Source organism: Mixophyes fleayi, chromosome 1 (genome assembly GCF_038048845.1).
Source record: "Mixophyes fleayi isolate aMixFle1 chromosome 1, aMixFle1.hap1, whole genome shotgun sequence".
NCBI lineage: Eukaryota > Metazoa > Chordata > Amphibia > Anura > Limnodynastidae > Mixophyes > Mixophyes fleayi.
Window position 1 is genome coordinate 322,857,943 of NC_134402.1, and position 26,097 is coordinate 322,884,039.

General features: G+C 39.3%; 1 protein-coding gene across 2 annotated transcripts in view; it reads left to right on the plus strand.

Moving 5' to 3' along the window:
- RBM19 (RNA binding motif protein 19) overlaps window positions 1–26,097 on the plus strand; it is a 113,558-nt gene that overhangs the window by 41,010 nt on the left and 46,451 nt on the right. Inside the window, exons 17-25 of one of the 2 annotated variants that reach the window (XM_075213887.1) lie at window positions 299–429; window positions 2,597–2,657; window positions 7,419–7,498; window positions 8,955–9,010; window positions 9,844–9,960; window positions 10,823–10,928; window positions 16,141–16,261; window positions 19,373–19,458; window positions 20,746–21,301. In XM_075213887.1, the coding sequence (XP_075069988.1) occupies window positions 299–429; window positions 2,597–2,657; window positions 7,419–7,498; window positions 8,955–9,010; window positions 9,844–9,960; window positions 10,823–10,928; window positions 16,141–16,261; window positions 19,373–19,455 (755 nt within the window). In that variant the 3' untranslated portion in view covers window positions 19,456–19,458; window positions 20,746–21,301. Of the gene's footprint in view, window positions 1–298; window positions 430–2,596; window positions 2,658–7,418; window positions 7,499–8,954; window positions 9,011–9,843; window positions 9,961–10,822; window positions 10,929–16,140; window positions 16,262–19,372; window positions 19,459–20,745; window positions 21,302–26,097 lie in introns of those variants that run through there. The other variant, XM_075213896.1, reaches the window with a different exon arrangement.

Genomic DNA, 26,097 nt, shown 5'->3' on the forward strand with positions numbered 1-26,097 from the left:
CAGTGAGCAAACATGCTGACCCAGAATAAAAGTGATACTGAATGCTTTCTGTGTTTGCGACAAAAACACATTCTGCTTTTATCTATTTAAAATTTAGAATCTTCAGCAACAAAATGTGTTGGTGACCATAATGTTTGTATTTATGTGTGTTTGTATATATGTGCATGTACAATATGCTGACTACTAATGCTTCTTTTATTTCTTGTCTATTATCTGTTTCTCCTATCATTCACTTATCGGCTTAAGAAATTTGGGAAACTATATTAATTATTCAATCCTCATTGTATCTACTCTTCAGAGTGTGTAGAAACTCAGACTGAGCAGAAGAGTGAGCCAGACGAAGAAGATGATGAGGAAGAAACACTTCAAGGCTGTACTTTGTTTATTAAAAACCTGAACTTCAGCACCAGTGAGGAAACTCTTAGAGAGGTAAGTGGTGTCTGCCTGTCTCTGTGATGCTGTTTTGTGGCTGCCTGATGCACGCCATAGGCACTGTCGCTTAAGTAGATAGGCAAAGTAGAAAACATTGTGTCCAATGGCTGTGGCTGTGATTTGGCTGTGATTTATAATAGCTAACTGCTATGGATCTGCAGTCCCCAAAACAGAAATATCTAAAAATATAATGAAACTACAATAGCCTACTAAATCCACACACAAAAAAACGTGAACTTTGGATACTCATTAACCTTTTATTGCCACTAAAATGCATGTGAACACAATAATCATGGCACATACCATATAGATATTTTTTAAAACTATACTTACTCTAAAAAGTTGCAAAATTGCTAGATCAAAAAATACAATTGCATTGCCAACCTCTCTGTTGGTTAAAAAAAAAATATATATATATATATATATATATATATATATATATATATATATATATATATATATATATATATATATATATACAGAAGATAGGTATGGCGCTAATCACCACAGCATACTTATTAAGATGAATATCTCAAGGCACATTTACATATGATCAATCCCAAACAAAAAGTCCACATAAGTAGCACTTGACTCCTATACAAGTGGCAGCCTTGATAGCCTGAGACCAGATGGTCAGTTCGGACAAGGAAAGTTACTGCAACAAAAAAACAGGTGGGGCGCCTCCAAGTGTAATATCAAATATATAAGGTGGGAATAAGTAATAACATGCATACCGTGAGGTAAGCAGCAATGGGTATTGAAGAGAAGATGGAGTAGCCTCTGCTATGATTGTATTCCTCAAAATCTCCACCAATCGGCACATCAATGTGAAAAAAAGCAAACATAGTATAACACCGTAATACATTCAATAGGGACGGTTCACCAATACACCCCGCGATTCTATAATCGCGGGGTACGCATGTTATAACTTAATCCCACCTTATATATTTGATATTACACTTAGAGGCGCCCCGCCTGTGTTTTTGTTGATAGATATATATATATATATATATATATATATATATCTCCCGCTTGGACTACTGCAACCTTCTCCTTATCGGCCTCCCCCTCTCTCATCTCGCTCCCCTTAGATCTGTACTTAACGCCGCTGCTAGGCTTATTTTCCTCTCTCGCCGTTCCACCTCTGTATCCCCACTCTACCAAGCCCTTCACTGGCTCCCCTTCCCCTACAGAATCCTTTTCAAGCTCCTCACTCTGACTTACAAGGCCCTCGCCAACTCCACTGCTCCCTACATCTCTAGCCTTATCTCTATTCACACTCCCTCCTGCTCACTGCGATCGTCCAACGATCGTCGCCTCTCTTCCCCTCTTATTACCTCCTCTCACGCACATATCCAAGACTTCTCCCGCGCCGCTCCCCTCCATTGGAACAAGCTCCCCCGCTCCATCAGAACTTCCCCTAATCTGTCCTCTTTCAAACGAACATTAAAAACCCACCTTTTCCTTAAAGCCTTCCAGTCTCATGCCTAAACTCCCATCGGTCGGCTACCTCTCTTTCTCATCCCTTCTTCCCTTCTCCCCCTTCCTCCCGTCTCTTCGTCTCATCCATGTGTCTGTCTGTCTTCCCCTCCCTTTAGATTGTTCGCTCCTTTGAGCAGGGCTCTCCTACCTTCTGTTTCCATCACTTTTAACTGCGCTCTCCAGCTACTCAGATCACCTCCTCTAAGTCCCTCTGCCCTCTGTCTCCTCTCGCTTCTCTCCGCTCCCCTCAGTGACTCTCAACCTGTCATCCGTGCCCACCCTCTTGGGCCATAGTTACCTGCCTGTACTCACTTTTCCCCTCCCTCCCTCTCTTTCATGCTGTGCCTGAGCCCCCAGAGTTATAGTGCTTACTGTTACTTGTACTGTGCTGTTTCACCTTGTACTGTGCCATTGTTTGTCCTTGTACGGCGCTACGGATACTTTGTGGCGCCCTATAAATAAAAATTAATAATATATATATATATATATATATATATATATATATAATGATCCTAATTAGCGCTCATTCAGCATGCATCAATCTCTAAAATTGTTGGCTGAAGCCTGCACCTTGATTCTAGGTAATGAACCGAAATGAATGTGTTTTCCAGACTGCCTATCTTCTTAAAGGCAGTTCTTCTTTATAATTACGTTCACATAATGCCCTCTATTGTTTGTACAGGTTTTTTCGAAAGTTGGGGCTGTGAAAACATGTACCATTTCCAAGAAGAAGGATAAGCAAGGTGCGTTTCTCCCAGCCCTTTTGTGTACACCTTTATAATGGCTTAAAACTGCTAATAAAACTTTGAGTCAATGCAGTTGTAACATAAAAAATAAATAAATGTTTGTAATGAGCATTAGAATACCTTTTAATAGTAATGAAATACAGAATCCCACACAGCTTTACTGCAGTTATAGGTAGGACAGCAATCAAGCAGGATTTAGCAAAACTGTAATTGAAAGGATTGTGATTTCAGTGTATGCAGTATACAGGCATTCAGGCCGTCTGCATGGTGTGTGCCTTTTATGGAGAGATTGCGTGTATTGGATTTATTTTTGTGCTGGGGCACTTATGACTAAAATTATTTGTTCTGAAATTGCACTAAGACAAAAAGAAGTTAATATTGTCTTTGGAAGTGAGTGTTACTATCCTATACCCTAATTAGTGCAGAAATAATGAACACAATAGATTATCTCCACTTCTTTCACATTTTCAAAAAACAAATAGGAGGTAAGTAAATGCGTGTCCCTGGTTACTAGGTAAAGCCATCTCTTCCCTTGCATCTAGGTCATATGATCGCACTGTCTACAGAGAACATTTTCCAGTTGTGTCAAAATAATGCACTTGTACATCTTGTGCCTGATTCATTAAGGTAAGTTGAGCAAAAAAAAAATGAGTAACTTTGCACCTTGACAAAACCATGTTGTATTGTAATTGGAGCTAAATTTTAAATATGAGGACAGATTTATAGTTGGGGTAGGGCATGTCCTAAATCAGCTTTAAATTTCAGTGTAAAAATAAAGCTATCCAGTATTTGTGTGCTACATGAAAAAATAGACTGTATTTAATTTATGTGCAAAAGCATAAACTAATATGCACCCTTAGCATTGTAACATGGTTTTGTCCAGGAGAAAATGTACTCATTTTTTTGCCTTACTTCCCTTAATGAATCAGGCCTGTTACGTTTCAAATGCCTGTGTAGATGGAAATGGTAAAATGTTAATACTGCTGCCCATGTGATCATGTTTATCATCCATATTAGGATTTTAGTTTCAAAAGAAAAAAAAATGTTGTTACAGCTCATGCATAATAAACATGTCTAACCTCTTATACATTTGCAGTAGGGGGACAAAGAAAGTGGGTTATATTATGCCCTTAAGAGACAGGACAGTGGCAAACATGGACTAGTTATCTACCCAGTAGCCTCTGCTCCCCTGCTCCTCCCTCTGCTGTGCTTTAGAGCATGGAAAGACATGCTTGATAACCCTTCATTCTGCCCATCAACCAACATGAGATTCCCTCAAACTCTGCCCACAGCTGCAGGTTAAATGGGCCTTTGGCTGCTAGGGTGAGGAAGGAAAATGATCACGTTGACCCCTGCAGCATTCAGGTTTTACTATTTTAGTCATGGAAGCAACTTGGACAGGGAAGGCTCTAGCCCTTTTGTCTGATTAGGAGCAATCAGCATGTGGCTCCTCAAGTGCAAAGAAACCATTTTTATCATCATCATGATCGTTTCTAAGGTGCTCCAAAACCCTGCAGTGCAGTAACAAATCATATAATGTACAATCATATATAACAACTGAATAACTGCATAGGAGGTTGATGCATGAGGTGTCTAGAGTGAGAGGACAGGTTCCAGATGGACAATGTTGTAGGTTCATAGATAAAAGAAAAAAATTGAAAAACTGGGCGCTACTCCAAACATAGAATAATATAAATATACAAAGTTGCTCCTTATGATAGTCAATTATAAAAAATTTAGTCTCGTAATCCACATATCTCTCACAGTATTTCTGTTGAATATGAAAAATTAAACCAGAAATATGGATAAATGTTCATCGAAATGGAAAACTCTTGTTTTCAGTAGACGGAGAGTTCTTTAACTTGAGTTTCAGGGATCATCCGCTACAAGTGCATAGTTGATTGGACATATATCCTCACATACAAGAGAAGAAAAAGAAAAACATGGTGTCTACTCGTGTTTTTCAAATATAAAATCCAAATTTATTCCTCATATAGAAAAGGTAAAATACATAAAAACACAGGTATTCACACAAGAAATATATATATATATATATATATATATAATATTCGTACCAGATAGATGATAATGAAAGGCTTCCAATATGTAATCAGCTCCTCTCCGGATGGTAAACCACTACTATCGGAGCATAAATAATCACAAATATACTGCACACAAAGAGTGAAAAACAAAATCCTTCCTTCCCACGCACCAACGCGTTTCAACTCGAAACAAGTCTTTCTCAAGGTTGTATGGAAGGTAAACTTCTCAGTGTATATACATACTAACGGCCAATCGATCAATACTGTATTATCCATCTTGTGACCAAATAAGTTAACAAATCCCCTATTACATAGAACAAATTAGCAAATATCGTGGTCTCTTCTAAAAAATACAAACATACATTACAGATAATTAGTTTTTACTTTTTCAATAGCTCTAAAACTAGAGTTATTTTGCGTTCTAAAAGATATTGCCTATCTACTAGATTTTTTCTTAAAATTATTACCGGGTGAAAGCACCAAAAGAGTCTCTATCCTTCTGCAAGACTTTTCTATTGATTTCTCTAAAGTATAATTTTGGTACCCCTTTGATACAAATTGTTGTTTCATCTCTAATATCTGTTTTTCTAGTATATCTGGTTTACTACAATTTCTCTTAAATCGTAGAAATTGCCCAATCGGTACATTAGATAACCACATATGATGATGTTCACTAGATGGAGCAATATAGGAATTGTAGTCCGTAGGTTTTGGTACATATCTCTCCTTCGGAAATATAAACGATAAGATCAAGATAATTAATTTGATCATGACTGCCATGTAAGCAAATTCCACATTTATCTTATTGGAATTTAGGTAGACACAAAGTGCATCTAAGCTGGACCAACCCCCCACCCATCTTCAAATGAATAGCACATCGTCTATATATCTCAGCCAGGTCACCAGGTCCACCCCAAAGCTATGCCGCTCCCATACATGCTGGTTTTACCAACATGCAAGGAAAAGGTTAGCATAACTTGGGGCAAACCTGGTGCCCATAGCTGTACCTATACATTGGAGATAATGGCTCCCTTCAAAATAGAAGTAGTTATTAGTGAGGATGAATTCTATGCCCTCTACCAAAATATTTTTAAGTGGAATCGTGAATCCCCCCTTTTCCAGGAAATAGTAAATTGCCCTTAGGCCGTCCTCATGCTTAATGCATTAGGCCTATATAGAGGGATTTCACATCCGCTGAAATCAAAAAGAAATGTTCTTCCCAAGTGATTTCTCTAAGCTTCAAAATCACATCTATAGTATCATTCAGATATGATCTATTATTAATGACCAGGGGCTGGAAAAAATTTGAAGTCAACGATCCCGTCCCTGCTATTCTAGGGCGTCCAGGTGTATTATCTGGATCTCTATGCACCTTAGGGAGAATATATAGCACTGGTGTAGTAGGATGCAAAACTTTTAATATATTCTGATTCTGCTTTAGTTAAATTACCATTATGTTCAATTCTCAGTTTCAATTATTGGACAAATATGATCTTCACAGTGGATCACTTTTTAACACAGCGTATGTAATCCCATCTTCTACTTGTCTAATTCAACAGAAATACTGTGAGAGATATGTGGATTACAAGACTACATATTTATAATTGACTATCATAAGGAGCAAATTTGTATATTTATATTATTCTATGTTTGGAGTAGCGCCCAGTTTTTCATTTTTTTTTTTTTTTTTATCTGTGTGTCCATTTATGTGGAGGTGATCCTCTGTAATTTGAAAGGGGCTGCTTGTTCTCTGGTTGCGCCTGAATATTTCTCATTACTTTTTGAATGTTGTAGGTTACCTGAACCATCAGAGCAGCATCCATACTTGATAGAAGCTGCTCAATTCCTAGCAGAGTGATTTGTTACGTCCTTCTACTTCATGGTCCAGTTTTCTGCCATCTTGATGATTTTCCAATCCCAATTATTGCCAATTGTAGAAGTAAAGGTTTTCTTTCAAGGTGTGAAAATATAATGTCACCTTTTCATGCTCCCTCAGGACCCCAAATTAATTCTCAAGGATCTGTATGGTGCTCCGCTTGAGCCAAACCATTCCGTCCCTTTATGCTTCCATATGTGCTAGATGCCTTTTCTTTTACTAGCTATTATTTTAGCTACATGCATCTTTGAGCAGGTAGATGTTTCCCACCAGTATCTGTACTTTGTGTTGCTTGAGGATAAGGTCTGGATTCCACAACCATGAAATGATGGTACAATTCTTGTCCCTCCATTCTTGAAATGCTAAGGCTGTGGCTCTTTACTCCCCTCATGTGGTTCCTTTGATGCTGTTTAGGAGTGCCCCTTTTCAGGACCCATGAGTTCTAGTACTCAGGCTTCCTGTTGTTTTTTCTCGATGAGTGCAGGAAAGTGTTCACTTTCTCCACCAAGTTGATTTCCCACTGTATTTGGGTGGTCAATAGGCAGAACTATGGTGTCTGTGGTTCCTCCGCTCGTCTAGAGCGCAGACCTTAGTAGGACAGCACATCTGTACGTACCTTTTCGAAGTTCAACAAAGTTGATGTTGCTGCCACAACAAAGACTTGCCTTTGGAAGGAAAGTCGGCAGGTAGCTGTTTTACTTGCCCCTCCTGTGCAGACTAACTATGGGATTGTCTATTTCACTTACTGCAGATGGAGAAAAGAAGGGATTTAAATCACATTTTTCAGTTATTCAGTCATAAGAGGAAATGGCTGTGATACAAATTGTTCTTCCTTCTCAGGCTCCCTTCTGTCTATGGGATTTGGATTTGTGGAGTATAGGACGCCAGAACAGGCACAGAAAGCTCTACGACAGTTACAGGTATGTATTCCATGATTTCATAAGGCTCTTGAAGCGAATGTCCAATTATTTCTTTACTGCTCTACTATATGTTTGCCTCATGCTTCCATTTCTAGTTTGGTATAATTTTAATATTATCATTATTATTTTCATTCTAAATAGGGGCAGATTAGTAAAATTAAGAACATCCTGAAAAGTGGCTTCATGTTATAGCAAGGGCCAAATTGCCAATAGCATCAGCATGCCGTCCGTGTGGGTGTTGCCAACACGTTAGTGGGTATATCTGTCTAACGCCAACCACGTCTAACCCTGCATAGGACAGTCACCCAAAAACAGGATACCTGGCTGGCTGTGCTGCTCTGTCACCTGACGATGCAGCTTTGACAAGCTGCAACTCAGTTGCTGCCTAGCCTGATTCTGGAATATTGGGGCCCCATTTGGAAAAGTGATAGGTAAATCTGTGAAATGAGTGACCATTCATGTTTAATAAATAGGCTCCTACCCCCTAGCCAGAGATATGTGCAACAGTTTCCTTTCAGGACTCTGTAAATTAGTTTTGTATTTCATTTATCAGTGGGAGCTGCTTAACTGAGGGTGTGGTGGTTTGGTGGCATTAATTTAATGTGGAGCCAAGTTGGGGGAAAGAAGGCCTACTAAATTAGTGAGGGGCTAGTGGGAAGGAGCCTTATTTCTTAAATGTGAATGTTATTCACTTAAAGCTACATTACCACCAAAAAAATATTTTCATAAGGTAATCCTCTTCCCTATAGCCGAAGCATCGGGTGCGGATTTGTCCTAACGCTCACATTAAATGGCCATGGAGGAGGAAGGGATGTGAGCGTTAGGACAAATCCGCACACAATGCTTCGGCTATAGGGAAGAGGATTACCTTAGGAAAATATTTTTTGGGTGGTAATGTAGCTTTAAGTGAATAACATTCACATTTAAGAAATAAGGCTCCTTCCCACTAGCCCCTCACTAATTTAGTAGGCCTTCTTTCCCCCAACTTGGCTCCACATTAAATTAATGCCACCAAACCACCACACCCTCAGTTAAGCAGCTCCCACTGATAAATGAAATGGTTCCCTCCATTAAATGAATAGCCCCAGGATAACGACACAAATAAATTAAGAGTCCATGCTTCTCACCCACCGACATTACATTGAGCTCCCTACCCACACACAATTGCCGACTCCTTTCCGCAGCAGAATGAATGATATATGTAGCAGACACCTCCATGGGGCAGCATGTGCATGTCACCAGGTGTATGTTTTGAAGTAGTGTGTGTGTGTTCAGTGGCCTAGGACACAACAGAATGCAGTTGTAGCCAACACATTTAAACCTATTTACATTATTTACATTGAGAAACTATAGTGTATACCTTTTAAAAATATAGCTTGAAAGAGAACATACTGACCGAATTTAGATGGTCTGATCAACCTATAACCTGTAAAATATGGGACTTTTCTTCCTTTAGCATTGCACTGTAGATGGGCATCAGCTGGAAGTCAAATTGTCTGAACGGGCAACCAAGTGAGTACATCCAGTGAGCTAATGCCACATGTAATTACTGCTCTTGATATGTATTAACCCTAACATCGTGTCTGTAGCAAGTTACAGAAAACCACATAAGCAGATTTTTTACTGAGAGCACATAGCAGATCAATATGTGCAGCCTTTAAATACTAGAGCAGAGAATCAAGATCTAGAAGTAGTCTTAATAAAGTATGGATATTGTGATCACTGTGTTATACCAATAAGATACCACCATACAGAGGATGTGTAGTTGTATGTATTATTTGGTGGTGGGGGGAGTATTCACAATAGATGTTATATACATAAATAAATTAATAGGAATATAATTGTGGTGTACTATGCAGGTTTGGAAGAAATAACTATGCAAAGAAAGTGCATTATTAGTAGATACTAATAGTTAGTTGAATGCGTTCGATTTACATATATTACGTAGAGTAAAATAATTGATTAGTAGTTGCACTCAGCTGAATAAAGTTATTATATGATGTATGTCAGGATGCTAAAGGTTGCTTTAGGCAGTGCTAAAATGTATTGTATAAAAAATGTCATGATTAAAATGTACAGTGTTGGGTAAAATAGCTTGTACATTTCTCCCTATATATAACTCCGTCCTTACAACCAAGTATTTTGTTTGCACAGAAATGCCCTAAATTGTATTAATTGTATTTGATCACTCTTTTTATTAAAATCTAAATTTGCATATGTTTTAAGCTGGCTATATAATCGTGTTACAAGAGAAAGAGAACCCACGTTTAAAATATAGCGTGCACATGTAAGCTAGTGATGAGACTGGGTGAAGGGCAAAATATATATATATTTCTACATTGCAGACCATCAGTGTCTTCTGACCGCAAGAAACAGAATAATAATAAACAGAAGAGCTCGAAGATTCTTGTTCGAAATGTCCCCTTCCAGGCTACTGTTAAGGAAATCCGAGAGCTGTTCAGGTTAGTGAGCACTTTATGCTTTGTAATAAATAAATGTGTTCACTGGGGGGAGCTCTGGCACTGCATTTAAGGAATGTGATTTAGGATACTGCTGTGAACTAACATATGTGGAGGGATTTAAACATTAGTATGCTCTGTGTAATGTCCCCCACATTATGTGATCTTTCTACACCTTATTGTGAATATGTACCTTGTGCTGTGCAGTGTGTACATCATAGCCATTGGACTGCGTAACCTTGCGTCCTTTTGTTTTGTTTTTTTTCTTGTCACTATTTGGCAACACTGCAGTGTACATGCTTGACTATCTTTGTTGTTCTCTGTGTCCTTGGTATGCACTGTTAGACACATTGTGTGGACTGAACACTAATTTTGAAAATGTCAAGGGTGGGGGGATAGTATCTTTTGAGGTGTGTGGGGGCTTTGCATGGAGTAAGCTACACAATTTAATGTCTGGGGCAGTGATGGCTTTTCTAGTAAGAAGAGCATTCCTATGAGGATTTAATGCATCCTTCATTCGTTCTGTTATTTTCCATAACAGGATTACTGCTTGTAGTATGAGCCATAGGTGAAGAGAGATTTGAGGGGGTACATAAAATCCTGCATTATACATTCTCCAAATAACTGTCCCATGCTGGTGTTTTGTGGTAGTTAAATAGGCAAAAATAAGTATAGGAAAAAAAGAAAAGTTTCATTCCACAAATAATGAAGGGTAATTGGAATGTAATAGGCCAATGTGGCAACATGCTTCTTGTGCATTAAATAAACCATCACACATCTGGGCTTATGACACTGCACATGGGCTATATTATAAGATCAGGACATTTGCACATTCACTTGTAAACTCTCTCCACATTCCACACAGCACGTTTGGTGAATTGAAGACTGTACGTCTGCCCAGGAAAATGGCTGGCACTGGAGCTCACCGGGGCTTTGGTTTTGTGGACTTTGTAACCAAACAGGATGCTAAGGTGAGAACTGGGACACTTAAGCCCATCAAATTATTTACATTATTATACAACCTTTAGCATTATAGTCCTATCTACTCATCTTTATATCTCTCTTGCCATTAAACAACGATGAGGTTAATGAGGCACTTGGCAATCTGACAGTACACTCATTTACTTTTTATCCTTGTGCATTTTATTTTGCTCTCCAGTCCCCCTCCTCTCCCCCAAGGTCTTACCGACCCCTTGTCTGCATCTCTCCCATCTTTTATACAGCCGTGTCTCAGCAAGTCTTTTGTGCAGCTTTCTTCATCTCCTCTCCTGTGCCTATTTTTCCTCCAGACATTGGAATCCTCTCTTCAACCCCCATCCCCCTTTAAATAGCTGTTTTCACACTGCCTGTTTCGCAATTAACAAGTGTTGCATCTGTGTAAATAAACAGGCATGTTTAGATGCTGTTTATGTTGAACATGATCTACCAATTACTTCCTCATTTGTACTTTTACATTCTCAGTTCTGGTAATATTTGACTCACACTGTGTCTCGACCCGGTCGCTCTGTCTTCACTGGCTATTATACAACAGCTTCTGTCTACTCTGTACTTGACACAAGTGAAGACAACCTGTGACCTAGGAAACAGGAAAAGAATGTGTTTTATTTTTTACCTCAATGAAGGTTAGGATACATAATTCTTGGGCTTTTTAGAGACGTACAATATTATGTTTTAATGTCCCTGACCTATTTGATATTTTTGCATTCAAGAGCTCTGCCTTTGAAGACAGGAGGTAAAGCTTGTTTTATTTTCAATGTGCCATTCAGCCTATATAGCAGAACAGTTCAATTCAGTCCCTTGCATGGTTATGTTTGTCGGCAGATTGAGGTTTACAATTGTTTTAGAAACATATTTCTATACTGTGAATGAGGCATTTGGACCCTCATTCCAGCCCACATTTAAAATCTGAAATAAATCCATTGATTATAATGTTTAGCTCTACAAATGAACATTTAGGGACAGATTCCATTGTCCGCCATGTTCCACCGGTAAAAAGGAATGCAGGTTTTTGCTTGCACCTCAATGGGGTGTGAGAAAAAATATCAACGTTATTTCTGTATAAAAAAAAATCCCAAACATTGCAGGTTTTCCATATCTCCTTGCTGGAGCACAGGTGTATTCATTACTGAATGACACATTGTAACAGATCCACAGGTGGTCCTAATTGTGTCACATGTGATCCGGAAAACCTGCACTGTTAGGGAGCCCTGAGGACTGGGTTTGGGAAACCCTGGCCCAAGGTGTCTTGTGGTGTTCCTGAGGCACCTCGCGTGGATTTTTTTACTAATTGAATCTGCCCTCTAGACATTTACAAAAGTATTTGGTAGTCATTAAAAAGCATAAGTGGGTACTCGATAAACAATTAAAAATATAAAGGGGATACTTTGTAAATATTTCTAGGCCTTCTAACTTGCATGGTTTAAAATATGCTCTATTTTAAGCCATCATTATCTGTGTAAGAAGAAGCATAGAGAGAGGCAAAGTTGAACCTTGCAATTGTCCCTGCCTGAAACCACCATAATTCTTGAACAAGCAGCCCACTTCCTGAAATATGTAACATTAAAGCAGATGGACCACCTCCTCTCATTAAATCTAACTACTGTATTTGAGAGTGATCAGCCTGTTAGAACCAGGAAAGGATTGGGACTTTCCGAGTGGGGGATGTTGGCAGGTGATTGAAAATAAGCCATCAATCTCATGGCTCATGACCAGTCATGTATCGCTCGCTTAGACCTGGAATGCAAGCTCCCGTAAAGTTTCTCATGGGCTGAACACTGTCAAGTACAGCAATCAGGTTTAATGCCCAACCCTTGTAATGTGAATTATTTGCTTAGACACCTTAACGCAACAGGATTGATGCTGGAACACAGATTTCAGGTGAAGCCATATTTTTTATTTTATTTTTAAGTGTGCATTGGTAATTGTGGTGCTCGTTCTCAAGAATTTTTCTACCATGCTGGTTGTTGAACAGACTAATATTAAAGACAAATAGAGATAGGGAAAGTAGCATAATATCTACATATTTTGTGATGTATTCTTCTAAAGTTACAGCAGTGTGTTTTTATTGGGGGGATGGATTCAATTGACCGCATTACTCATGAAAGTAACACAGCCCGCGCACTATTACCATTAGTACAGTAATTTTTGCTCTGAGAGCTGCGAGCAGAAATTTGCATTAAAATTACCGTGCTAACGGTAATAGTGCACGGGACCCATTTGGGGTGATATGGTTTACATATTATAATATAGAAAAATTGCTTTGGAATATATATAGGTTTCTAGAAGTTGTTTTTTTTTGTTCTTATGCTTGTCTGTTACCATGATAACATTACTGCTGTTTGTGGAGAATGTTTTAGTGTTTGAGGATATATGTATTGGCAGCCATTAAACATTTATCACATGTATACTTTTCAAGGTTTTGGGGGCAGAACTTGTTCTTGGCTAGGGCCAGACAGAGAGTTAGTAGTGGCTGTGCCTTGTATCTCTGAGAACTGTGATGATACCATAAACCAGTACAACATGTATGCAAAGAGGAGATAACAACATGATTCTAACACGTTGTCCGCTAATGATTATTTCTCTTTAATATCTAATGACTGACTTTATAGTGCTACGGTACTGCAGAGTATACTGTAGAGCTTACATAATTTAGTACTGGGAACAGGGTAAGACTTAATCAGAACATGTAGGTGATAAATACAAAACCCTTTTCAGGAAGGGGCATTAAAAGAATTTATTAGAGGAGAACATTTACCATGTAGAAAGGAGAGGAGGTGCAGTCAACCCCATAGTAGTAGAGTACATCAGGGTGTACAATAGGATCCCCTCTGTTGTGTAATGGAGATAAAGGGTGAAAGGCTCTCTACAGTGAACCTGGCTGGTAACCTAGGATTCTACTTTACAGCTAATTATTGGGGAAAATCATAAGCGACAGAATGGTGGTAACCATATGATTAGGCACCCAAAGGATTGCTTGAGCAGTTTAGAGGCACATTATGGCTGGTCGCTGGGATAGTTGCACTGTGTGGAGGGATTCTTGTAGATAAGTGTCCAGCTTCAGCTCAAATAGGTGTGACAAGCTCAGAAATGGCACCGTCTATGAAAGGGTATGGTGACAGAAGAGTGCATGTAAAGTCTGTGTACATATCAGATGCAAACAAATCAGGATATTGGAATATTCCACCTATCTAGGCAACTATCCCATACTTCTCTGAAGAAAGCACATATGTTATAAATGTTCCTTTAGCCCTCTGTGTTCAGCACACCACTTGGTGAGTCACCTTCAAGGTTCACATGTGGAAATATGGTCAATAATCGTACAACGTAGACTTAGTCGGGTGCTTGTATTGCAACAGTTTTTTCGGACAAACCTCTTTCGTATACCTGACAGATGTCTTGTAGTTACATATATGTTCATCAGCAGTACTGGAGTTCTTTCTAACATAGTAGATTACAACATAGTAGAACACAGGATGTAAATCGCACAGTAAAAATGACAGGTTAGGCAGAGTTTAATAAAGATCTTCTCACCAGTGTGTGTGCATTAAGTACAAAGGGGTTAGACATGTTGTTTTATATATATATATATATTACATTCAAACGTAATATATAATGTCTATAAAAAGAATTCACCCCATTTTCCTTTTTTTCAAAATGAATTTTTTACGTCATAGGATCACAATGGTTTATTTGGGAATTCTTACCACTGCTCAACACAAAAATATTCTCTAAAGAATATTAATAATTGTTTTCTTAAGGTCCACTGATATAAACCCGGATGCAATTTTTTGTCTTCAGAGGTCATTTAATTGATGAAAGTCCACCTGTGTACAATTAAAATATTTTCATTGAAACAGTACCTGTTTTATGAGAGGTTCCCCAATTGGTTAGCACATTTTCAGACAAGAGCTTTATCCTGAAGATCAAGAAACATTTAGAGAAAAGGTTAGTGATAGGCACCAATGAGTGGAAGGATATGAGAAGATTTCAAAGATGTTTAATATTTCCAGAGGACTGTCAGAAAGCAGTTGAAAGAATACAACACAGCTGTGAATTTGTCTAAAACAGGCCATCCTCCCAAAACTGAGCATTTTTAGAAGAACTTGTTATATGAAGGCCACAATGAAGCCTTTGGTGAGTCTGATAATTAGTATTCCATGGCAGAGATGAAAGAAATTGTGTAGGATGGACTACTACAACCTGGACACTTAACAACTGTGCTTTATGGTAGATTGCCAAAATAAGCCCATTGTTGGAGAAACATTACATGAACTCTTGCCTATAGTTTTCAGAATAGCAAATGGGAGATCAACATACGAAGTGGAGAAGGATTCTATGGTCTTATGAATGCAAGATTGAACTTTCTGACCTCAAATTTAGGCGCTATATGTGCCACCAACATATAAGGGTATATCACCCGAAGAACGGAATCTCTACCATGGAGCCTGGTGGCAGGGACATAATTCTGTGGAGTGCTATTCTGCTTCATAGACTGGAAAACTGGTCAGAATAGAGGTCACAATTCATGGAGCACGATATAGACAAAACTAGGAAAAGAACCTGCAACAATGTGCAAGACACCTCGGACTTCAGCAAGATTTATATTCCAGCAGGATAATGACCCAAATGCTACAGCAAAAGCCACATTGGAGCAACTTCAATACAAAAACAAAATCAAGGTCTTAGATTGGCCCAGACTTCATCTCCAGGGAGAGGAATTATTTGAAAATGACTAATTATTAACAGAGGACCTCAAGTAATATTGGTGAGACTGGGTACAAATTGCAGTGTCCGGATGTGTAGTGCTGGTATACTCACGACTGTAACTGCAGTTAAAGTTGTTTTTGTTACGGTTTTTTTTTTGTGTGACATTACAAATAGCTTTCTGTTGATTAACGATTGATTTTCTTGCATCAAAAAATAAATTTTGATGTAAGAAAATAAAATGTGAAAAAAAAGGTGATTAGTCCCTTATAGCCACTGTAGTAGGAATATGCAGGGGTTAATTTTTAAAAGCCTTTGTATATGTGTGAACATGTGATGTTTACTCGGATGCTGCAGATTTTCATTCTCTTTCCTTTACAGGGTAAATCATATCTGATACTCTGACTTGAAAACTGCACAGACAGAAATTTCAATGACTTCAGCCTTAATACTCATTGAATGGCTTTATTTTCTTAACAGAGAGCATTTAATGCCCTGTGTCACAGTACACATCTGTACGGACGGAGGCTGGTTCTGGAATGGGCAGAAACCGAGGAAAGCGTGGAGGCTTTGAGAAGAAAAACTGCTGAACAATATCATGGTGAGCAGCTAAAATGAAATGTACACCGACTCTTCTGGCCACTGTCTGTACTGTATTACAGTGTAATGTACTGAACTAAGCAATGCAATGTTTTATGATATCCACTGCACAATTATTTAACTATTGTATCCAAAAGTTACAGCATAATGCCGTCTATTGATGCTGAGCCTATAATGTAAATGCCATATTCAGTGGCCACTTGAAGCATTTCTGCCAGTAGTTCTCTGCTGGTTGGCAGGGAATAAACACTACTGCCAGCTTGTATATCAGTACAGTTAAATAGATGTCTGACAACTGATGCACAATTAATTAATAAATTGCTTTTTCTAGTATTCTACAATGATGAGCGCAGCATTTGGAATGTAATATCTTTAAAGATAGGTTCCGACAAGAAGAGGTTTTTAGTCTGTAAACTATTTTCAAGATCTAAACACTATCTGTAAACAAACATAGCTTGAAAGGCTAATTCTATATGTGTCACATTTTTACCCATCTGTTTTTACACGGATTAACTAGATTTTCTAGTAGACCCCCACACATACACCTGCTTTACTTTTCAAGATCACACTACCTTGTATAATTGCCTACAGGGCTAAAAGCGGCTTCCAGTTGGATGTCAAGGGAAAGCGTCTCTCTTGCATATGGATAGTAAATCCACCCGTGTCAGGTCATTCCCCCATCCCATTGAATTCTCAGCTTGTAGCTCTGGGTCTTTGAGTTTAGTGATGTTGAGTGAATGACTTAATGGCAGTGAGGGTCCGGAATTCACCAGCCATAGGCAGAAAAGAATGGTTCATCTGGGGAAGCAATCACCAGCCCTGCCCCAGTTATACAATGTATCTGCTACATTCAGCATACAGTAGGGAAGTGTAGGATTCCACTGGGAAATAATTAACCTAGGCAAGAGGAATATAATAAGTGAACATGTAATAAAGATTGAGTTAATAAGTAGTTATCTATACGGTATATGAAATATATTTACACCAGCCTACATTTTTAAAGTTGTTACTGTTAGGATAAATGTCTCTACATGCTAGAGCTACAGGTGTTATCAGTCGTTTCTTTACCTCTAGCCTCCGTAGCTTTTCTCTTCTCACTTTACTGCAAAGCATGTGCTTTGTTGTCACTAATTAGCTGGGAGGCTTGTCTATAGCTAGACTAGATACAGGCTCATTAAGTGAATAGAGAAAGAGAGATCGCCAAGTGAAATCAGGATTCGTTTGGAGGCACAGTGGGGCCTACACACACACTGACGCACACACTGACACTGACACACACACTGACACTGACGCACACACACACGTTCCAGATTTAATAAAATATAGACATTATAGGTGAGCTGTGAGTCTCCTGGGAATGCAGTAATGTTGTGCGTTAGGCAGAGTTTATGAAGAAAGCATGTTGTCACTGCTGAGGTTGCTGTAGCAGTGTTTGATCATAACCAGCAAGATATGAACCTCTTCACCCAAAATGGTTAATACACCTGCTGTCAATAATTCTCCTTTAACTTGAAGTTTTTACTTCTTTAACAATTTGTACATATGATGGTTTTCTTCTAATCTACATGTTAGCAGATAACTTTGTTGTGCTGTTATGTCATTTAACCACCCACAACAAAAGTAATTCCTATATAACCACAGTGTTACATTCCTTGACCGTTGCCTCTAGGCACAGTTGGACAGGATTTACTAAGGGGTTAAACGCCTGTGTTGTGCTGGATATCTTGTCTCTCGGATCTGATGTTGTACATCAAGTACAGGGAAAATAAGGATTTGATCCTTTGCTCCACTCTCACTTTATATTTATATATGTAAGGATTTGTTTAAATGTGCTGCTATTATGCATCCAATTGTAAGATTATGGAACATTGGTTTTCTTTTCTGGTCTTCCTCTTTTTTTAATAGTTGCCTCTTCCCCCCTCTGTTTGCACCTGTCGCCCTCATTTTTTCTGTATCCACCATTTTCTTCATATCCCTGGATCTATTCAACGTTCCCTCTTTCCTACCACATTAATCAATTTTTTTTTCACTTTTCCTTAATTTTCCTAATATAATTTATTATATTTGTATTAGCTAATTTCTAAAGAGATTGTCCCCCCCATATACCTAGACTCCATTCCTATATTTCTTTATGTTATCCAAGCTTATTTCTGCTTTTTTTTCCCTTCAAATCTGTCCTTTGTAGTTTATAGGTAGTTAATCATGTAATACTACTTTACCTCCCACCCCTGCACACTCTCTCCCTCTGCTTCATTTCACTATTTTCTCCAATTCATTATCTCGCTATCTCTCTGCTAGCTCAATGCACTTTCACTTCTGTTTTAGTTAATTCTTTTTCTCATTCTTCCTATTGTCCTTTAAATCTAAGTATTTATTCTCACTTTCTACTATTTCCAACTTCATTCTCTACATTTAATTGTTCCCTTATTCTTTCTTTTTACTATTGTGCACATTCCTTCTATTTCTGACTTTTCTCCACTTCCTAATTCTTCCACTCTTCCCCTCCCTCAGTTTCTATCTCTCTCTCTCCCTCCCCCCCTCCTTCGTTTTCTCTGTCAGCAACTGTGTCTCCTGGCAGGTTAATTAGTATTGACTAGTTTTCTGCATTCTGTAAACATGTCAGTCAGTGGGGCCTCCCACTCCATCCTCAATGGAAGGAACTTCCTTGGAGAATACAGCAGGGTAACAGTGAGAAATAATTCAGGGAATATTGGTGTGCCACTCATGTAGAAAGTCACCCAGATAGAGATAGATAGATATATATATATATATATATATATATATATATATATATATATTATTATATATACGGGGAACTCATTCACATCAGTCAGTGCCCCATTGGAGCTTACAGTATACACACACCTTTTGCCAGGTTATCACCTAAAATGTAATTTGTGTGATAAAATGTGTGCGCATTCTATGCCATTTTTATAACTGCTAATGTTTCTTATAAAAACAATTTCTTACAGATGTAGTGACTGTAATGTGTTTTATTGTCAATATTCAGCACATCAGAATGGAATAATATTGCTGCTGTTCGTGTCTTTTTTTTTTTTTTTTTCTCCCCACCGTGTCTACGCCTGGTTCACTGTTCATCTCCCTTACATAGGTTCTCCAAAAAAGAAGAGGAAAGCCTCTGCCCTGATGGATGATTTCATGGGAAGCCTAGAGCCAGATGATCTGGATGAGTAAGAAGTAAGGCTTTTCCAACACTACAGCTGCCTAGACAAAGTCAGATAATAACATAATGCATTTAATAAGGGTGCTACTGTGGCCTCTTTCTAGAAGATAAAATACATAGATTGGGTGGGTGGGGGGGTGATTAGTGCTAAAAGTGCAGACAGAAAATATTCCAAACTTGGCAGAAAGAGAGGGCCATGTCCAGCTTCCAGGGAAATAGAGGAAGTAGTTGTTTGTCTGAGTGGTGTACCACACTCTGTGCCCCATCAGGGTATGTAATATATCTGTAAATGGCATTTACAATTCTACTGTATGTGCAGTATTAGATTTCATCCTCTGTGCTGCTTTTTGATATTTTAAATTTATTTGTTTCATATCACACAAGAAGTTTGCAGCACTTCTTTTCTAAATCCTGCTTATATTTGTATGTGAATAAATCTATCTGTCTTTATGCATGCCCATGCTGACAGGTGGTGTACGCGCACAGTGCAGGTAGCTGGTTGAGTCTCAGCTTTATGCTTGGACAAATGATTTGGGATGATGCCCCCCTTTCCCTCCCCCTGGGCACTATGTGATTGACACTTACAAATGACCCAGCTGAGCGTGCAGCGCTGTGACCGAACCGCTCCTCCCAGACTGCCAGCGTTTTGTCATCTCATTACCAGCCGTCCCCTGATTCCACTCAGCCGAGAGAACCTTTAATACCAGCAATCTCTGTGTAACACTGTGGCCAGATGGGCTCCTCTCCCTCCTCTCTCCAAGTGCAGCCTCCCTCCTCTGGATACCCAGTCTGTCCATCGTTTGTATATGTTCTCTCCTCCTTTCTTAGAATCACCTCCCCCCACCTCTTCCAATATTCATTCCTTTCCTAGCAAGTACCCCACTCCTAGATCATCTGACTGTATTCCTCCTCCAGCCTCTTGTTTTCCCCATTTTTTTGCCCCTAATTGTACTATGTAGTACTCAAGACGTCTAGTTTCCCTGGGTCCAGACTGTATTCACCCCCTACCGCTTAAAATTTCCCAGTTACCTTCCATAGTGTTATTCCGCTTTCTGCTTTCCTTATTTCTATGTAACAAATGCACCAGTTTTTCTTCTATTACTATTCTGTGTGGATATAAATTCTATAGTGCTATTTTCTTGGAAGATATGACACAGAGATTGCCACATGCCAGAGTACTGTATGTTTTGCAGGCATGCCTCTGAACGCCTATCGCGCTTGCCAGCCTCAAGGTTCAGTGCTATTGACCCGATTTTTCTTTGCTGTCCAGTTTAACTCTGCTCCCATTTTCCCCCACATAGGTTCTGTGAGTTGTGACGTATTTTGTACCATCTTTCAAATTACCGTACATCTGTTTGTGAGGCGATTCTGAGACCCCTTTAAAGCTTTTATTGGACACTGATGGAACTGTCTGTGGCTGCCGGACCTCTACATTACACCCGACAGGATTAGATTAACTTCTCTACTTGACTTTTAATACAAGGAAACCATTTATAATCGCACAGAATAAGAAAAGTGAACTGAACCAGAAAACTGCTGTTTACCTGCACCTTGCCTATCAATGGATTTATTTTACAGAGTATTTTAATGATAAAAGCCCAACCTGAAAGGGTTAATGTGACGGCACTAATGGCGTTTGGAGCCTCTCGGCCTATAAAGGGTGTCCCAAGATGGTTAACAAGGGTGACCCATTGCACACTCAGTGCATTGTGGGACTTTGCAGCTCTCTGGAGCTAGAAGCTCTCCCTGACAGAGAATGGAGGCTATGTCCTATTAATCATATTTAAACCAAGGAGTGCAAGCCCAGGGGGGCAGTTAGAAGGGCTGCTTGTTTAATTAAAAGTCCCATTTTCCATATTTATGGTCTTGATTCTGTTAAATATTAAGAGCTTGGGTTGGGCATCTGATGAGAAAGTGACTAGCTCAACCTGCAAGAGAAGAGGGAAAAAAAATAATCCGTGAGACGCTTCAGAGAGAGAGCATGGTGTTGGAAGTATTTGGGGAAATCGTATGGTAACACTGGGTTTAGTGATCATGAAGCGGGTGCAAGAGAAGACTACTAAAAAATATAATGGGTATGCATACAAAAATAAGACCGCGATGAACCTTCAGCGAGTATGGGCACTATCTTTTTGTTTTGTATTTCTCCCAAGAAACAAATTACTGCTGTTTGTGATCAGTGGTGAAAAAACATTCTGTCTGAAGTACAAATGAGTGCTCAGTCTGCATCTCTTTACAGACTGTCAAGGGTTAATCCCTGGGTTCGGGGGCAGTGTGAAGATGTTAACGCAATGTGACATTTGTGAAATTGAGCCCCGACGTTACCACGGTGACAGCCGGACCGCCATGCTGCCTGATGAGATGTTAAATGGTTTTGGCCTCCTGTCAGTGCGTAGCCCTTCCCCAGGGTGGGTGCGGCTGCTCAAGGGAAACTTCACTCCATCCCTGTTCATCCACATGCAGGCAAAGGTGATGTCCAGCTGGGGGATAGGGTACTCTACTATTTATCTCCAAGCTACCTGCTGTACCATCTGTATATCCCTTGTACTGGAATAGAAACAGCAGTGGTAGTATGCCATCATCATGCTGTGCTATTTCTGTATCAACACATCCAGTCATGTATGGGGTTATTCACACTGTTGTACTAGTCCTGTATATATGAACACATACACAGCACTAACTACTGGATCACACTTCTTTTCTTTTTCTGCAATTATCTAAACATTTATAGCACCACACTATACCATGGCGCTGTGCAATTCTTCTACTAACTCTCAAACACAGATCACTGTAACTACCACAACTCTAGGGCCATGTTCTGCCATTGCATTTGGGTGCAAATTTTGTATTGAATCAAAGCAGTCAGTCACCTATTGGCTTGTATCTATCTAGTGCAAGTTAGACAATTAAAGTTTGTGACTGGCTGGTGTTGTTTTTAGTTGGAATTATGCATCTAAAGACAGTGTTGGTAAATGAGCTCTTCTGCTAATGTGGGAAAACTCGTAACAAACTATCAGACATTTGTTTTCACTTGCATTACATTTATCAATGTTCATTTCTGATTGTTGGACATGAGCCCGTACTCCTTCATAAAACAAGTGGGGTAATATCAAACTTTTCATGAGAAAACTTGATGGACTTTTACATTTTTGGAATATGTAGAGGCAAAACAGGAGCTCTGTTGAGGACCCGTGACATATTGAAATGGGTTTATAGTTATCCTCTGATTAGTGCATGGACTAGGGAGCAGAATTAGGAGTTGGACACATAAATTGAGTGGTAGGATTAATCGCAGCAATTAAGTTATGGTTGAAAATTTTTTTTTTTCTTCATTTAACTAAGGAAATCAGTCTTGACCAAGAAACTTACTTGAAAGGGGAAACTACCTGCTTTGAAGCAAGCATCAGTTTTATTTCTAAGGGGCCTGTTTATTAAACCTCATTTTCATGTCAAAACAGCCGTTTTCGAGGAATTGACGGCAATTAAAGTATTTGTCTAATCTATCAACAGTGCATCGATATCTGCTGCTTTGCACTTTTTTTCGTAATACATAGCAGTCCCTATAGATCTATGGGGACTGCTATGTACTGCACTTTAACAATAAATGGAAATCCTTTTACGCATACGATAATGTACGCCAGCTCAGGCTGACGTTCATTACAGTTTCTGCTATTTTTCAGCACTGTTCAGTTCTGCTCCGAAGAGCAGAGCTCTACAGCACATGTGTGGAGGGATCACATGATCCCTTCCTGTCACCCTCCCCTGCACTTCAGTGTTGCAGAAGTTTTCAGACGGAGCATGCGCACAAGGCTTCTGTGGACCGCACAGCAGCTTTGGGAACGAAGGGGCAGTGAAACAGTAAGTTTTTAACTTCACAGGAACAGCAGTTTTTCGTGACTACTGTTTCTGTGGAGATTTTTTTAATAAATATGAGACATTTTTCATTCTCTGTGGTGCTTGTTAAATATGCCCCTTAGACACGGAGAGAAGCTTGTTTATTTCCTCTGCTATTCTGTTGCTAGGAAGTCTAACATTAGGCCCAGCTCACTACATAGTGCTGTAGTATGCCTTTACTGATGTGCAAAGCTATGTTAACGCTATATGTGTGTACTGCTGTTCCTATACTAATTCACTACAGAACCTCCTCACATTCCTGCTTCAATATTTTTACCATTACTAGTATTCCATTATTTTCTATACATACTTATCATATTCTGTCCTGCATTTTCCCACATTGCCACTTAGATAAACAAAATACCCTTCCAGAACAGTGATTTATGAAAATATATTTCTATTTTATACACTTTCTGCGTTCCAGGTTATGTTTATCTCTCTGGACCTAACTCCTGTATTGCTGCATAGCTACTTGTCATTTACTGCATGTTCTAACACTTATGTTAAACTCATTCTGCACCACTTGATCTGGTGAGCGACTTACTATGTTGAACGTTTCTTTCCTCCTTTCATAAGTAATGCTGGTCATGAAGACTGTGAAGCTGGTGCAAAGTGGGATGTGCGCCAATTTGCGTAGCGTATCTTGCGTGAAATGGCTCTGGTCATGTCCAGAAAGTGGCCGCGCACGCACGCATGCACTTATGGAAACGCGTGATTCTGGCACTGACGCCTTAAGAGACGGGACAAGGGAGGAGCGGTGCTCTCTAACCTAGACAGAGTACACTGAAGGAGTGTTCAAGCAAATGCGACTTATGCAGACTTGCCCAAACATGCATATATATGTTTCTTAGGTGTATCTGCTTCTCCTCCTATAGGGCAGGTGCAAATGCTCGCTGATTATGACTTATAAACCAGGCGCATATGTTGCTGAGGTGGAGGCAGATGCATCTCGAGATATGTACAGCTACACTATTTTTACAATATTTTTTTTGCTACCAACTCTCAATCGGCCCCTGTGTGTATGGTGCACACAATATGGCTGTGAGGTTCACCTTGCTCGGGTATCTTCTACCCTGCACATGAAAAGATGCCCAATTTATAACCTATTCACTCCATAAACATACATGTTTTTGTGAATGTTAACCCATTCCCTGCTGGACGGACATTCAACATCAGTCCGTTAAATCTTGGAAAGGCAATTTGCTTAATATGTTTATCACAACCTCACAAATGCCTTAACTACTTTGTTGCCACTTTTGCATTCCATTTTACATTGAAATCCTTCAAAATAATTTTATGTCGTTGTACCTTTAAAATACAAATTCTGGTGTAGAATAAAATCGCAATAACCATATGCAAATGTGGTGAGCGGAACGCAGCGTGTAAATCAGAGGAGAGAAGAGCCAGAAGCAATAGGGAGCGAGAGAGAGAGGGAGGGGGGTGACCTGGGGTTAATCAGTTTTACTGCTCAGTGAGAGAAAGCTGAGCGAGGAGAGGGGGGGGCTGGATGAGGGATAGAAGGCAGAGAGAAGAAAGAGAAGGAATAAGAGCAGAAAGAAAGGCAGAAAAGAACGGAGATATGGAAAAATAACAAGGAGTTGTGGTTTATACATTGCAATAAGGATTAATCAATGAAGATAAAAATTAAGGAATCATGAATTTGAGATTTTGGGGATGGGCACAGAATGAAGAAAGCAAGAGAGACAGAAATAAAGATTTAGGTGGAGAGATGAAAATGGGGGAAAAAGCAAAATAAAAAGCAATGGAAAGACTAATATAAGCAGATTACGAGTCATAGGGAATTCTCTTGCAGCACTCCAATATTTTCATCACCTAATTTTAATCAATGCTAACCGATCTGCTATCTGGGAAATTTAAAATCAAACTATGCTTCCCATGTAACTTTCAACTAACAGACATGTAAAGCATGTTTCTTGCCCATTGCATTAACCCTGACTGAAAATATTTAGTGTGGTTACCTAGAGCAAGGTTGTCCTGTGGCTGCCATTGTCTTGGCTTCAGCAAGAAATGACATTTGTGCATCAGCTTCATGTGCTCCCCTCATTCCTTGTCTGATTAAAGCCACAGGGATTAACACTATCTGTAAGTGCCGCTGCTTCAGATCCTGTCTGAAAAAAATGCTTTGTTTAGAAGTGGCAGGATGGGACAGATCCTCTTACCCCAGGGGCCTGTGTACTACAACTGTCCTCCTTTTTTCTTTTCTTTTTTTTATCAAAAGACCAAACAAATATGTACACACTCTCATCCCATTCAAGCTCACTACCAATGTGGTGATTCTAGTTATGGCCACATAAATTTGGGTTAAACTTAACCATTGTACTGGATGTGTGTATTTGAAAATAAAAATTGATTATATTGATGTATATACACTACATGGTCAAAATTTTGTAGACACCTGAACATCACTTCCCTATGTGCTTGTTGGACATCCCATTTCAAAACCATGGGTGTTAAAGCAGCAAAATGGGGACCAACTTCATATTATCAGTCTCTACTCTTTTGGGAAGAATTTCTATTCGATTTTGAAACATGGCTACACTGAATTGCATCCACTCAGCTATAAGGCTTTTGCTCAGTCAGTGTTGCAAATCATCCCAAAAGTGTTTAATGGGGTTCAGGGCAGGGCTCTGTGCAGTCCAGTTAACTTCTACCACACCGAATTCCGGAAACCATTTTTTGATGGACCTTGCTTTGTGCATGAGGCTATTGTCATGCTGAAACAGAAAAGGGTCTCGCTC